The sequence below is a fragment of the Microcaecilia unicolor genome, chromosome 10 (assembly GCF_901765095.1).
Source record: "Microcaecilia unicolor chromosome 10, aMicUni1.1, whole genome shotgun sequence".
Lineage (NCBI taxonomy): Eukaryota > Metazoa > Chordata > Amphibia > Gymnophiona > Siphonopidae > Microcaecilia > Microcaecilia unicolor.
The window spans coordinates 188,618,664-188,631,096 of NC_044040.1; the positions used below are offsets into that span (position 1 = coordinate 188,618,664).

At 45.9% G+C, this 12,433-nt stretch overlaps 1 protein-coding gene across 7 annotated transcripts in view; it reads left to right on the forward strand.

Moving 5' to 3' along the window:
- Positions 1-12,433, forward strand: part of LOC115478872 (schwannomin-interacting protein 1) — a 694,349-nt gene that overhangs the window by 564,209 nt on the left and 117,707 nt on the right. For 4 of the 7 annotated variants that reach the window (XM_030216506.1, XM_030216512.1, XM_030216507.1 and 1 more), the window contains one exon: positions 875-1,453. In XM_030216506.1, the coding sequence (XP_030072366.1) occupies positions 875-1,453 (579 nt within the window). Of the gene's footprint in view, positions 1-162; positions 372-457; positions 480-874; positions 1,454-12,433 lie in introns of those variants that run through there. The other 3 variants (XM_030216510.1, XM_030216511.1, XM_030216508.1) reach the window with 3 other exon arrangements.

Genomic DNA, 12,433 nt, shown 5'->3' on the forward strand with positions numbered 1-12,433 from the left:
TTCCACAGCTACGTGGTGTCTCGCCCCTCCCCCCCCCCCCCCACGCCCCTCCTAATGCAATGACAGACGCTGCACTTTCGCCCTGGGCTCCCGCAGGGGCAATGACGTCCCGGAGCCCCCCCTCCTTCTCCCCAGTCACTTTACCTCAGAGTTTTCTCCCCCCCCCCCCCCCGGAGCAGTACCACCAGGTGCCCCCTTGAGGCGCGGGAAAGCCTGGCACGGCTCGAGGGAGTCTCCTCTCCCCCCCCTCCCCCTCCTCACGCATGGTTCCAGCCTTAGGTACCGGGGAAAAGATGAGGCATAACATGTAGCGAGCAGCTTCGGTGTGAGCCAGCGGCGGTTCCCGCCCAGCATTGCCGCTGCCAGAGCAGGTGGGGCGATGGCAAAGTTGGGGGCGAGTTACTGTGCCACAGGATGGGGAGGGCGGCGGCAGCAAAGGGAGGCGAAGAAGCTGCTGCTGCTGGGCTAAATCGATGCAGGTTGTTGCTCTGGCCGGGAGGGCAGTCGGGTCAACCAGCTGTTGCTGGTGGTGGCCACATCTGCCGGGGGGGGGGGGGGAAGAAAGGAAGCTATTTATTATTTATTTAAAAAAATGTGTATTCCTCCTAAAAACTAAGTGGGGGGGGGAAAGGAAGCTATTTTATTATTTATTTATTTAAAAAATGTGTATTCCTCCTAAAAACTAAGTGGGGGGGGGGGGAGAAAGGAAGCTATTTATTATTTATTTATTGCATTTGTGTCCCACATTTTCCCACCTATTTGCAGGCTCAATGTCGCTTACATAGTATTTATTTAAAAAAAATGTGTATTCCGCCTAAAAACGAAGTGGGTGCCAGCTGCTAGTAACCCCTGCTCTTCTTTTTCTCTCGTGCAGGATTACCGAGAGGATGGGATGGATTTAGGCAGCGATGCCTGCAGCCGCTCCAGCTCCGAATCCAGCTCCAACAAAGTGACTCCCTGCTCCGAGTGCAAATCCTCGCCCAGTCTGGAGCTGGCCGCCCTGGAGGACTATGAGGAGGAGGACTTTCAGGTGTACAAGAAGGTGGCGAACGGCTGGGGCGAGGAGGAGGAGGACGAATACGAGGACTTCGGCTCGGTGCACCACTGCTGTGCCAAAGCCGTGCACGGCAGGAGTTTGGCCGAGGAATTCGAGGACGTGAAAGGCACCGTGCCGCCGCCCCCCAACATCAACCTGCACCAGGAGCTCAAGCACAATGGCAACGTAGTGGGCAGGAAAAGGGGCGGCAAAGGCAGGAAGAGTCTGCCCAAATCGCAGCATGGCTGGGGGAGGCTGAGTGCCTTGAACCCCCTGGAGAGCTCGGGGACTGGTCTGAAGGAGGATTCCCAACTTCCCATCATGGACTGGGAAGCTCTGGAAAAACATCTGGCCGGATTGCAGTTCCAGGAACAGGAGCTGCGGAACCAGAGCCAGTTAAAAACAAACTACACCTCAGTAAGTAGCTTTCAGTAGCTTTTTGGTTTTTTTTTAATGTGGGATTTCACTGTGCATTCGTGATGAAGATTAATTTTTTCCCTTCCCTATAAATAATGACTCCTTTAGCCCGTGTACCAAATATGGTAACATACATATTTTGGTGATGATAAGCCTGTGAACTGACCTGCCGGAGGAAGTGGTAAAAAAAAAAAACAGATGCACTCAGACTGAATAAAATTTTGATGACAAATAATGTGGTCAGCCACTGTGTGTAAGATGAAGCATTTTGGGAAGGAGGAGGCAGGCTGAAGTCTGGGAATCCTAAGAGGTTCTGTCTGGTGCAGCTTTTCCTTCCTCTAGTGTTGAATAGCTGATTCTATTTACCATTCCTCTACGTTTAATTTCGTGCATCCTGGGGGAGGGGGGTGAGCAAAGGAGGGGCAGAGCCCTGTGAACCTAAAGTGCCATTTCTGTTTGTGTTAATGTGCTGCAAGGAACTGCTCAGTGGCCAGGCATTGCAAAAAGCAAAATTCTTATAGGCAGCCAAGAAGTTCATACTGCCAGCCCATGGAAGCGTGTGCAAGTGAATTTATGAAATTACTACAGGGAGCTCATGGTTTAAATAGGAACACCAACTCTTATTTGAAAGGTATTAATCCGCAAACGAACCTTTTCCGGAGATGGGAAGGCAGTAGAACTAGAGGACATGAAATGAGATTGAAGGGGGATAGACTCAAGAAAAATGTCAGGAAGCATTTTTTCACGGAGACAGTGGTGGATGCTTGGAATGCCCTCCCGCGGGAGGTGGTGGAGATGAAAACGGTAACGGAATTCAAAAATGCGTGGGATAAACATAAAGGAATCCTGTTCAGAAGGAATGGATCCTCAGAAGCTTAGCGGAGATTGGGTGACAGAGCCGGTGGGGGAGGCGGGGCTAGTGGTTGGGAGGTGGGGCTAGTGCTGGGCAGACTTCTACGGTCTGTGCCCTGAAAATGGCAGCTACAAATCAAGGTCAGGCAGTGGCGTAGGAAGAGGGGGGGGGGGGGGCGGTGGGGCGGTCTGCCCCGGGTGCATGCGCTGGGGGGGGGGGGGGGGGTTGGCTCGCTGGTTCCCTGCTCTTTCTGCCCCGGAACAGATTACTTCCTGTTCCGGGGCAGAGAAAGCAGGGAAGCAGCAGAGCCGACGCAGTTCCCAGTGACGTGCACTGGGGGCAGCGGCGCTCCTTCCTGCCCCCGCTGAAAGGTAGGGTGCATTTCGGGGGGGGGGGGGGGCGCCATGCCCTGCACCCGTGGGGGGGGAGGTGCGCAGCGGCGACCCGCCCCGGGTGTCAGGCACCCTCGCTACGGCACTGAGGTCAGGTATACACAAAAAGTAGCACATATGAGTTTATCTTGTTGGGCAGACTGGATGGACCGTACAGGTCTTTCTCTGTCGTCATCTACTATGTTATTTGGTTTGGAATGAGAAGAAATAAGTGTAAGAGGTTCATGAAATGTATTTTTCATGTACATTTTGTATAGAACATTTTTAGTTAAAAAGTAAATATTCTATTTCCTTTTATACACATAAAATGTTTGGATAGTGCTTTGGTCCAGAGCAACTTCATGTAAAAACATTTAGGGGCCCTTTTACTAAGCCGCAGGGGGGAGCTACGCATGTACAGCGTGCGCCAGAACGGGACTACCACCAATCTAGTTCGTCCCCCTGACAGTAATTTTGGATCTTGCGTGCGCTCATTCCGGCAGTAGAATTAATTTTTTAAAAATTTTCTATCCCACGCAGCGTTTCAAGCGGTAATTGGCAGTTGGTGCACACTGAACAGTTACCACGCATGTAGCATGTGAGCCCTTACTGCTAGATCAATGGGTGGCAGTAAGTGCTCAGGCCGTAAATAGGCCTAATTTAAATTTTAGCGGAAGCCCATTTCCCAGCCCGTTAAAAACAATGTCCTTTTCCCAGACGCAGTAAAAAAAAAAAAATGGCCTGGCGCACGCCAAAAACACGCGCCCACACTACTGCAGGCCACTTTTTACCATGGCTCAGTAAAAGGACCCCATATGAGATCAAATGTAATGGGCCTGAGGTGGTGAAAGGTCTTCTTCATTAAGATGCCAGTACACTTAGCGAGCAGTTCTATAAAAGGGCACTAAAAGTTATGGGTCAAAATATAGTGCACTAAGCACGAATTCTAGAATGGCACGCCCGGATTCTGTTATTGAATACCAGCATAAGCCTGTTGGTCTGTGGCAGGCACGTGTGTGTACCTAAATGTTGGCACTTTGGCAACTTATTCCATTCTATAAGTTTCATGCATGTAGGATCCTCCCATGCCCCGACCACAGTCACACCCTCTTGCAGGTACGCACTACCTTAGAATAGCACCTAAGTGCACTTACGCAAGTAACTGACGATTTAGGTGCCATGCAGCACATTACTGTATTCATCGTGTTTAATTTCACGCTAAATTGGCATGCAGTTTTAAATGACACATTATAGGATTAGGGGTTAGTGCACTTTTTAACTTTTGTTCTAGCACACAAATGTGTTTTTAAATTTCACTCATAATTTAATTATATTTATTTAATACACAAAAATGTGTCCTGAAATTAGTGGGCCTTTTGTGCAAATCCAATTTAAAGTAAATGTGAACATAACATAGTAAAAAGGATTAGATGTTGCTTCCTAATGGGGAGGGAGGGGTTAAAGTTGAAGTTCTCATAGTTTTGTTGTTGTTGTTGTTTTAAGTTTTTTGGAGTTTTTTTTTTTTTTTTGGTAGATCACTGGAGATTAACTCTTGGGTCAAAGTTAGTTAACTCATATTACTAGAGCAGTGTTAGCCTATGATGCTGTGCCAGTGTGGTAGCTAAATCTTTGAGCCCTCAATTCAAGGAAGCCATAGCTATATATCTCTCTTGGTTAAGCCACCAGCCACAACACAAGAGATTTATTTGACCCCTGATGCAGGCTTTGCTGTCGAAACACGGCTGTGTCGGGTCGTTTTTAAGCTATTCACATTAAACACTTCCTGATATCCTCACTATTTTTTGTCCATTGCCATGAACTTGATTTGCATTCACTGTCTCCATTATATGCAAATCTCTTTCATGCGCAGACTTGTGCATAAAATTTAAGCACATACATTTTAATTAATTCTAATTAGTGTTGATTGCTTGTTAAAGCCAATTATTGGACCTAATTAGCTCATTCAATTAAATTGTATGCGCAAATTGAGCATGTGCCCAAATTTGCACGCACAGTTTTTAGTACTTTTTATAGAATTCGGGAGATAATGATAAGTCTTAGGATAAAGGGATCCTCCACTCACCTACCTACTAACCTGTCCTTTAAACAAAACCCACACCCATGTCCCAAAATTCCAACCCCATTCACTATGCCACTCCCATTTCTATTCACATTAATTGCCCTTATATTTGCATACTGTTTGCTTATAGCATCAGTGATGATTTTTTTAACACATGAATAAAAACATTTAATGCATATTTCTTACTTACATTTTATTACTCCATCATGGCCGGTTTTTGGGGGGTACAACCTGTACTACTGCCCTTTTCCCCTTTCACTCTTCCACATCTTGGGGAGAATTCTGTAAGTATTGCCTATATGTAGGCACCTGTCCTATAAAAGAAAATAGCTACCATTTTCCTTTACTAGTATAACTGGGTAAATATGCATGTATACAATTAATTGTGAGTATTTATGCCAGCCGTAGAGCCAAGTGTAAGTGTTCATTTCTAAATGCCAGAAATACGCCTTCTGTAAGGCTCTGCTTTTCCTATGTGTATACCTATCTGTCAAATATACACTAGGGGGCATTTACACCTGCATGTGCATACATACGCACATATATGCCATTATTCTAAACATTTACATATATACAGTAATCAGCATGTAAATGTTAGTGGCTGTTTTATAGAATTACCTCCTATCATCTGATTCTATAAAAGTCACCAAAAATTGCACGCATAAATTTAAGCGCACTCCCGATTTGTACGCGTAATTTAATAGACTAATGAACCAATTAGTGCCAATAATTGGCTTTTTAACAAGCAGTTATTGGCACTAATTCGATTTAATTGGGACTTGCACCCGGCCCGAAAAAGGAGGCATGGAAATGGAAAGGTCATGGGTGTTTTGGGGTGGATCTGGGGCGTGGTATTGAGCTACACACATAATTATAGACTGTGGGGCTAATTTTCAAAGCACTTGGACTCAGGGCCGCTGAGAGACTGGGCCAGGCCTGGGACAAGGCCGCCCCCGGGCCCCCCCTCCACCTGGCCCTCTCTCCACCCCCAGGCCCTCTGCACTGACCTTAAGCGCCTCACCTTCGAAAGCGCAGCAAGCAGCGGCAGACCACTCCTTCCTTCCGTGTCCTGCCCTCGTGGAAGTTACGTCAGGAGAGGGCGGGACATGGAAGGAAGGCGTGGTCTGCCGCTGCTTGCTGCGCTTTCAAAGGTGAGGTGCTTAAGTTCAATGCGGCGGCAGCCCCGGGCCCCCCTCGGAGGCCTGGAGTATTTTGTCCCCTCTGTCCCCCCCTCTCTGCGGCCCTGCTTGGACTTACAAAGTTACTGTGGAGCTTTGTAAGTCTAAGTGCTTTGAAAATACGCCTCAAAGGATGCTCCGCATAAAAATTTAGGTGCAGTCATTAGCACCAAGTTCTAGGTAGTGCAAATGTCATTGTCTACATTTATGCACGACCTCTCTGCTTATGCATTATTCTATAAACTGCACCGAACTTTACGCACGGTTTATAGACTACCGCAGTAGCACCATTTATAGAATCTAGTCCTATGTGGGGAAGGGGAAAGTGAGACATAAGTAAAGATCCAGCTTCTCCTTCCCACACACCTGTTTCTTTGAAGGGCTCCATTTTCAGAAAATTACTATACCTATTTTCCCTCCCTCAGTTTTAATTACACGCATGGTTTCACTGCAGCTGATAATACCAAAACATTTTAAAATGTCACAGGATCCAGGTGTGCTGGGAGTATGAAGGGAGCCTCAACTTAACATTTTTACACTGGCAGATTTTACAAATTATAAGCTGTATGATCAGCATTGGGGAAACAGCTTGGTGATCACAAAAAAGAAAATTAATAATTCATGCTATCTGCTCGTAACTTTGGGAAATAATGGTGTTTTTCAATACAGTAAGGTGTTGTAAGGGGAAAAAATAGTAAAAAAAAAAAAAAGCAAAACCAAAAAACAAACAAAAAAAACCCAAAGATTATATAAAGTTACTTTTAAGACTGCATTTGTTAGTTGTTATATTACTGCTGGGGTAATTCTGCACCAAAAACAAATTCTGTGTACTCTTTTCAACTTTGGCATATATTAATCGTCAATATAATTATAGGTATAATTACAGTCTTTCAGGAATAGTTTAAACTGCAATGCGCTTACTCAAGTATGCAAAAGTTTTAAGCTTTTTGTGTAGAATTCTCCCAAGGGTACAGTAAGGAATTATTATTTACCCTTTCAAATAGTACTAGGATTAGGGGATAGTCCATAAAACTAACGTGTTGAAGATTTAAGACAAATTTGAGAGTTTTGTTTTCAGTCAACACACAATGAAGCTGTGAAATTGTTGCCAAGGATATGGTCAAAGTTAATAGCATTGCTGGGTTTAGAAAAGGTTTGGGTAGGACAGACACATAATTCTAATTGGATAACAGACATAGGGAGATCTGGGAATGAGCAAAAAGGAGGTGATTTTCTAAGTACTTCCAAGGGATCCCGTTGTTCGAGACAAGATGCTGGTTCGATGATCTAACCCTGCTTGGAACTTCTTATGTTCTGAGTATTTTAACAGTGGTGGCTGCCAGTACTGTTGATATATAAGTGGACCTTATTGAAGAGGTCCTTTGTTATTTTTTAGATGAGTAGGTGATAAGTATACAGCAGTGGCGTAGCTACGTGGGGCCTGAGGGGGCCTGGGCCCACATAGATTTGGCCCTGGCCCCCCTGGCGACGATCCCCTTGAACCCCCCTCCCGCCACCAACCCTCCACCGTTGCCGCCCGCCCCGCCACCGCATCAGATACCTCATTTGCTTAGCTGAAGAGAGTCTTAAATTCAGCGCCGGAGTAGCACCTTCGTTCAAGGAAGTTCCTGCTGTGATCAGCTGTTTCTGACGCCTTACATCCTGCAGGTAAGGCGTCAGAAACAGCTGATCACAGCAGGAACTTCCTTGAACGAAAGCGCTGCTCCGGCGCTGAACTAAAGAAGACTCTCTTTGGCTGCAGCAAACGAGGTATCTGATGTGGCGGCGGGGTGGGCGGCAGTGGGGGAGGGTTGGTGGCGGGAGGGGGGTCCAATGTGGCGGCGGCTGGGGGGGCGACGGCGGGGAGGGTGGCGGGAGGGGGGTCCAATCTGGCGGCTGTGGCAGCTGGGGGGGGGCGACAGCGGGAGGGTGGCTAAACAGTGCCCCCCTACCTCGGGCTCTGGCCCCCCCTCCCAGCGAGGTCTGGCTACGCCCCTGGTATACAGTACACTTCTGTCCGTGGGCCTGATATATCTGACATGTTTCTGATAGACATAGAATGAGGGAACTTATCAATGTGGGCTACTGTTAAGTTAGGTTATTTTACCTCAAGTTGTACTATTTTAGCACAGAGTCTCATTGCAGAAAATAGGATCCTGTGCTAAAACAGCATGACATGCAGGGGCGTATCTGGACTCTGGCGGTGGGGGGGGCCAGAGCCAGAGGGAGGGGGCACATTTTAGCCCCCCCCCCCCCGGCGCCACCGATCCCCCCCCCCCCGCCATTTCCGGACCCCCCGCCACTGCCAGACCCCCCCCCTCGCCACCAATGACACTCTCCACCCCCTCCCGCCGCCGCCAACCCTCCCCCGCTGCTGTCACTTACCTTTGCTGGCGGGGGACCCCAACCCCCCGCCAGCCGAGGTCCTCTCTTCCAAGCAGGCTGCAAGTTGCAATGCTTCCTGTTCTTCTCAGTCTGACGTCCTGCACGTACAATGCACGGGACGTCAAACTGAATTCCAAATTCTGAGTCTGACGTCCTGTACGTGCAGTACGTCAGACTCAGAAGAACAGGAAGCGAAGCGTTGCAACTTGCATCCTGCACGGAAGAGAGGACTTCGGCTGGCGGGGGCTTGGGGTCCCCCGCCAGCAAAGATCAGCGACGGGTTGGTGGCGGGCGGGAGGGAGGGGGAGAGAGTCGATGGTAGGGGGGTCCAGGGCGAAATCTGCGGGGGCCCAGGCCCCTGTGGCCCCATGCAGATACGCCCCTGATGACATGTAGTAAAATAATCCAATAATTTCCCCCCTAACTGAGGAAACAGGTCAGATCAGTCCTGTCATGCAGTGATCCCCAAAAGGTTTGACAAGAAGGGCTGCATTGGACAGTCCAGGCACTCTCCCCCTAGAGTATACTGAGCTGGAGGTCAGAGTGACTTTGTGTGGACCTCATAGTGATTTGAGGATCCTGGGGAAGGCAGAAGACAGTGGGCAGGGCTCCTGGGAGAGGGGCAGATAGACAGTTAGTTCTCAGAAGTCAGCAACCTTGCCATGTCCCTGGAAATCCTGCCTTCTGCCATCTCCTCCATAGTATATAGTCTCCAAAATGTTTTTGTTAAAGGGGAGCTATGAAATCCATCCGCTGCATAAATACAGTCAAACCACTTTGTATCCTGGGATGAATCTCATCCAGCCTTATGGCTTTGTCCACATTCCGTTTGCAAGTTGTTCATTAGGAACAGTGAGGAACCTTCTCCATTCTCATATGTTCTTTGGTTGGCCATCTGTGGTCCTCCAGTGTTTTCTTTCATGTACATTGTGGTAGCATGGGTGTGGCAGCGGGCACAGGTACCTCACATATAAAGGCTGCAGACAGTTTAAGCCAGAAGGAAGAGTCTTTATGATGCTTTTATTCGTGCAGTTGGGTTCAGTAAAGATCATTAGCCTGTCTTCTCTCTGAGCTAAGCAAGTCAGTTTAACATGAGTAATCCTTCAATGTAGCCTAGTCTCTAACAGGCCTGATGGACACAAAAAGGGGTTCTAGCAGTCACTTGCCCCTTGTATAGAAAGGTCTGTCCTACCTTCGAGGCTGTAATAAACTTCTTCTCAGCAATCTCCCAGCTACGGTTGACAAAGCAGCTCAAGAAAGACTCCAGAGGAAATTGGGGAGTCATGGGATAGGAGGTAGTGTTCTATTGTGGATTAAAAACTGGTTAAAAGATAGAAAACAGAGTAGGGTTAAATGGTCAGTATTCTCAATGAAGAAGGGTAGTTAGTGGGGTTCCCCAGGGGTCTGTGCTGGGACCGCTGCTTTTTAACATATTTATAAATGACCTAGAGATGGGAGTAACTAGTGAGGTAATTAAATTTGCTTACGACACAAAGTTATTTAAAGTTGTTAAATCGCGGGAGGATTGTGAAAAATTACAAGAGGACCTTACCAGACTGGGAGACTGGGTGTCTAAATGGTAGATGACATTTAGTGTGAGCAAGTTCAAAGTGATGCATGTGGGAAAGAGGAACCTGAATTATAGCTACGTCATGCAAGGTTCCACGTTAGGAGTTACAGACCAAAAAAGGGATCTAGGTGTCGTCGTTGATGATACATTGAAACCTTCTGCTCAGTGTGCTGCTGCGGCTAAGAAAGGAAATAGAATGTTAGATATTATTAGGAAAGGAATGGAAAACAAAAATGAGGAAGTTATAATGCCGTTGTATCGCTCCATGGTGCGACCGCACCTCGAATATTGTGTTCAATTCTGGTCGCCGTATCTCAAAAAAGATATAGTGGAATTAGAAAAGGTACAGAGAAGGGCAGTGAAAATGATAAAGGGGATGGGACGACTTCCCTATAAGGAAAGGCTAAAGCGGCTAGGGCTCTTCAGCTTGGAGAAAAGGCGGCTGAGGGGAGATATGGTAGAGGTCTATAAAATAATGAGTGGAGTTGAACGGGTAGTCGTAAAGCGTCTGTTCACGCTTTCCAAAAATGCTGGGACTAGGGCGCATGCGATGAAGCTACAAAGTAGTAAACTTAAAACAAATGGGAGAAAATGTTTCTTCACTCAACGTGTAATTAAACTGTGGAATTCGTTGCCAGAGAATGTGGTAAAGGCGGTTAGCTTAGCAGAGTTTTAAAAAGGTTTGGACAGCTTCCTAAAGGAAAAGTCCATAGACCATTATTAAATTGGACTTGGGGAAAATCCACTATTTCTGGGATAAGCAGTATAAAATGTTTTGTACTTTTTGGGGATCTTGCCAGGTATTTGTGACCTGGATTGGCCACTGCTGGAAACAGGATGCTGGGCTTAATGGACCTTTGGTCTGTCCCAGTATGGCAATACTTATGTACTTATATGTACTTATGTACCCATGGCAGTAAAAGGCGGCCTCGGTGCATGGCAATCCCGCGTGCTGACACCAACATGGGCCACATTTTACCACAGTTTGGTAAAAGGATCCCTAAATTTAGAAAAACCCATCAGAACTGTAACCCTCTTTTAGAGATCAGATATGCATGTCCTAAATGAACCGAACAAGGATCATTGCACTGAACTAGGATCTTGCCAGGTATTTGTGACCTGGATTGGCCACTGTTGGAAACAGGATGCTGGGCTTGATGGACCTTTGATTTGTCCCAGTGTGGCAATACTTATGTATGTGAGAAAGGGGATTTTTAAATTAATGCTAGCTCTTATTTATTTATTTATTTAAAATATGTATTACCCACAGTATCCACAGTTCTAGGCAGTGTACAAAGTAAAACATACATAAAATATAAAAAAAAACATAAAACAATTAAGCCACAGTATCAAACTTTACAGTAAACAATATGATGTACTTAGCAAACAGTGCACAAAATCATGCATTGATAGTGAATGCACGTCACTTCCCATGTGTAATAATTCCTAGATAAGAAGGATCACAAAGTGCTTTGTTGGGTTTTTGTTGTGGTTTCTAGCTGTAGCTTGGTGAGTAATGGCTCTGAATTCATTCACAGTCTATCGTGTGTGGCAATGTACTTTGATCAGAGCAAAAAGTGGCCAAAGGTTGTATACAATGATATTAAACTGAATATGAATTTCTCCAAAGTTCCTGTTGGTTTTCAGTCATGGAGGTGTTTAGTTTGTGACAGATTTTTACACCATCTATTCGAAACATGTTCTAAGGGAACAAGTCCAGTTGACTTCGATCAGTTTGTTACATTTGGCGTCTTAAGATATTTGGTTTCAGAGATGGATATGCACAGGTATAATACTCGGTTTCATCACCGCTGGGTAAGTGGCCACAAATGAAATATTTCATGTTGTTTAGCAGTAATATTGTTCTAAATGATCAAACACATTAATTATGAAGGCATGGTACATAAAATTTGTGATTTCTATGCATTTCTAGTAAATTAGTTATTTTTCCATTTTTTTTTTTTTTTTTTAGTTATTTATTTCTTTTGCTAAGTAGAACCCAGTGGTGTGTGAAAACTGACTGCTAAAATCTGTTTTCAACAATTAATATCATAAGCTATAAACTATCAAATCAGTGTAGTTTCCAAATGATGGACAAGGGGAAAGATGAAAAGAAAACACATTTTTTAGCTTACAGCAGTAATTTAGGTTTTCTGTTTGTATATTTTGAAAAGATATTCACTACAACAAGGCTTGGCTGTGTGTGACACTTTTGTTCAGCTCTGGAGACTAAGGGGCCCTTTTACTAAGCCGCGTAAGCGTCTACACGCACCCAACGCGCGTCAAAATGGAGCTACCGCATGGCTATTGTGGTAATTTCATTTTTGGTGTACGTCCGATACGCAAGTCTGAAATGAACATATTGGACATGCAGCACCAAGTGGCATTTGGCCGCATAGGTCATTACCGTCCAGTTACCGCGTGAGACCTTACCGCTAGGTCAATGGCTGGCGATAGGGTCTCAAACCCAAAACGGACGCGCAGCAATTTTCATTTTGCCGCACGTCCATTTTCGGCAAAAATTTTAAAAAGGTGTATTTTAC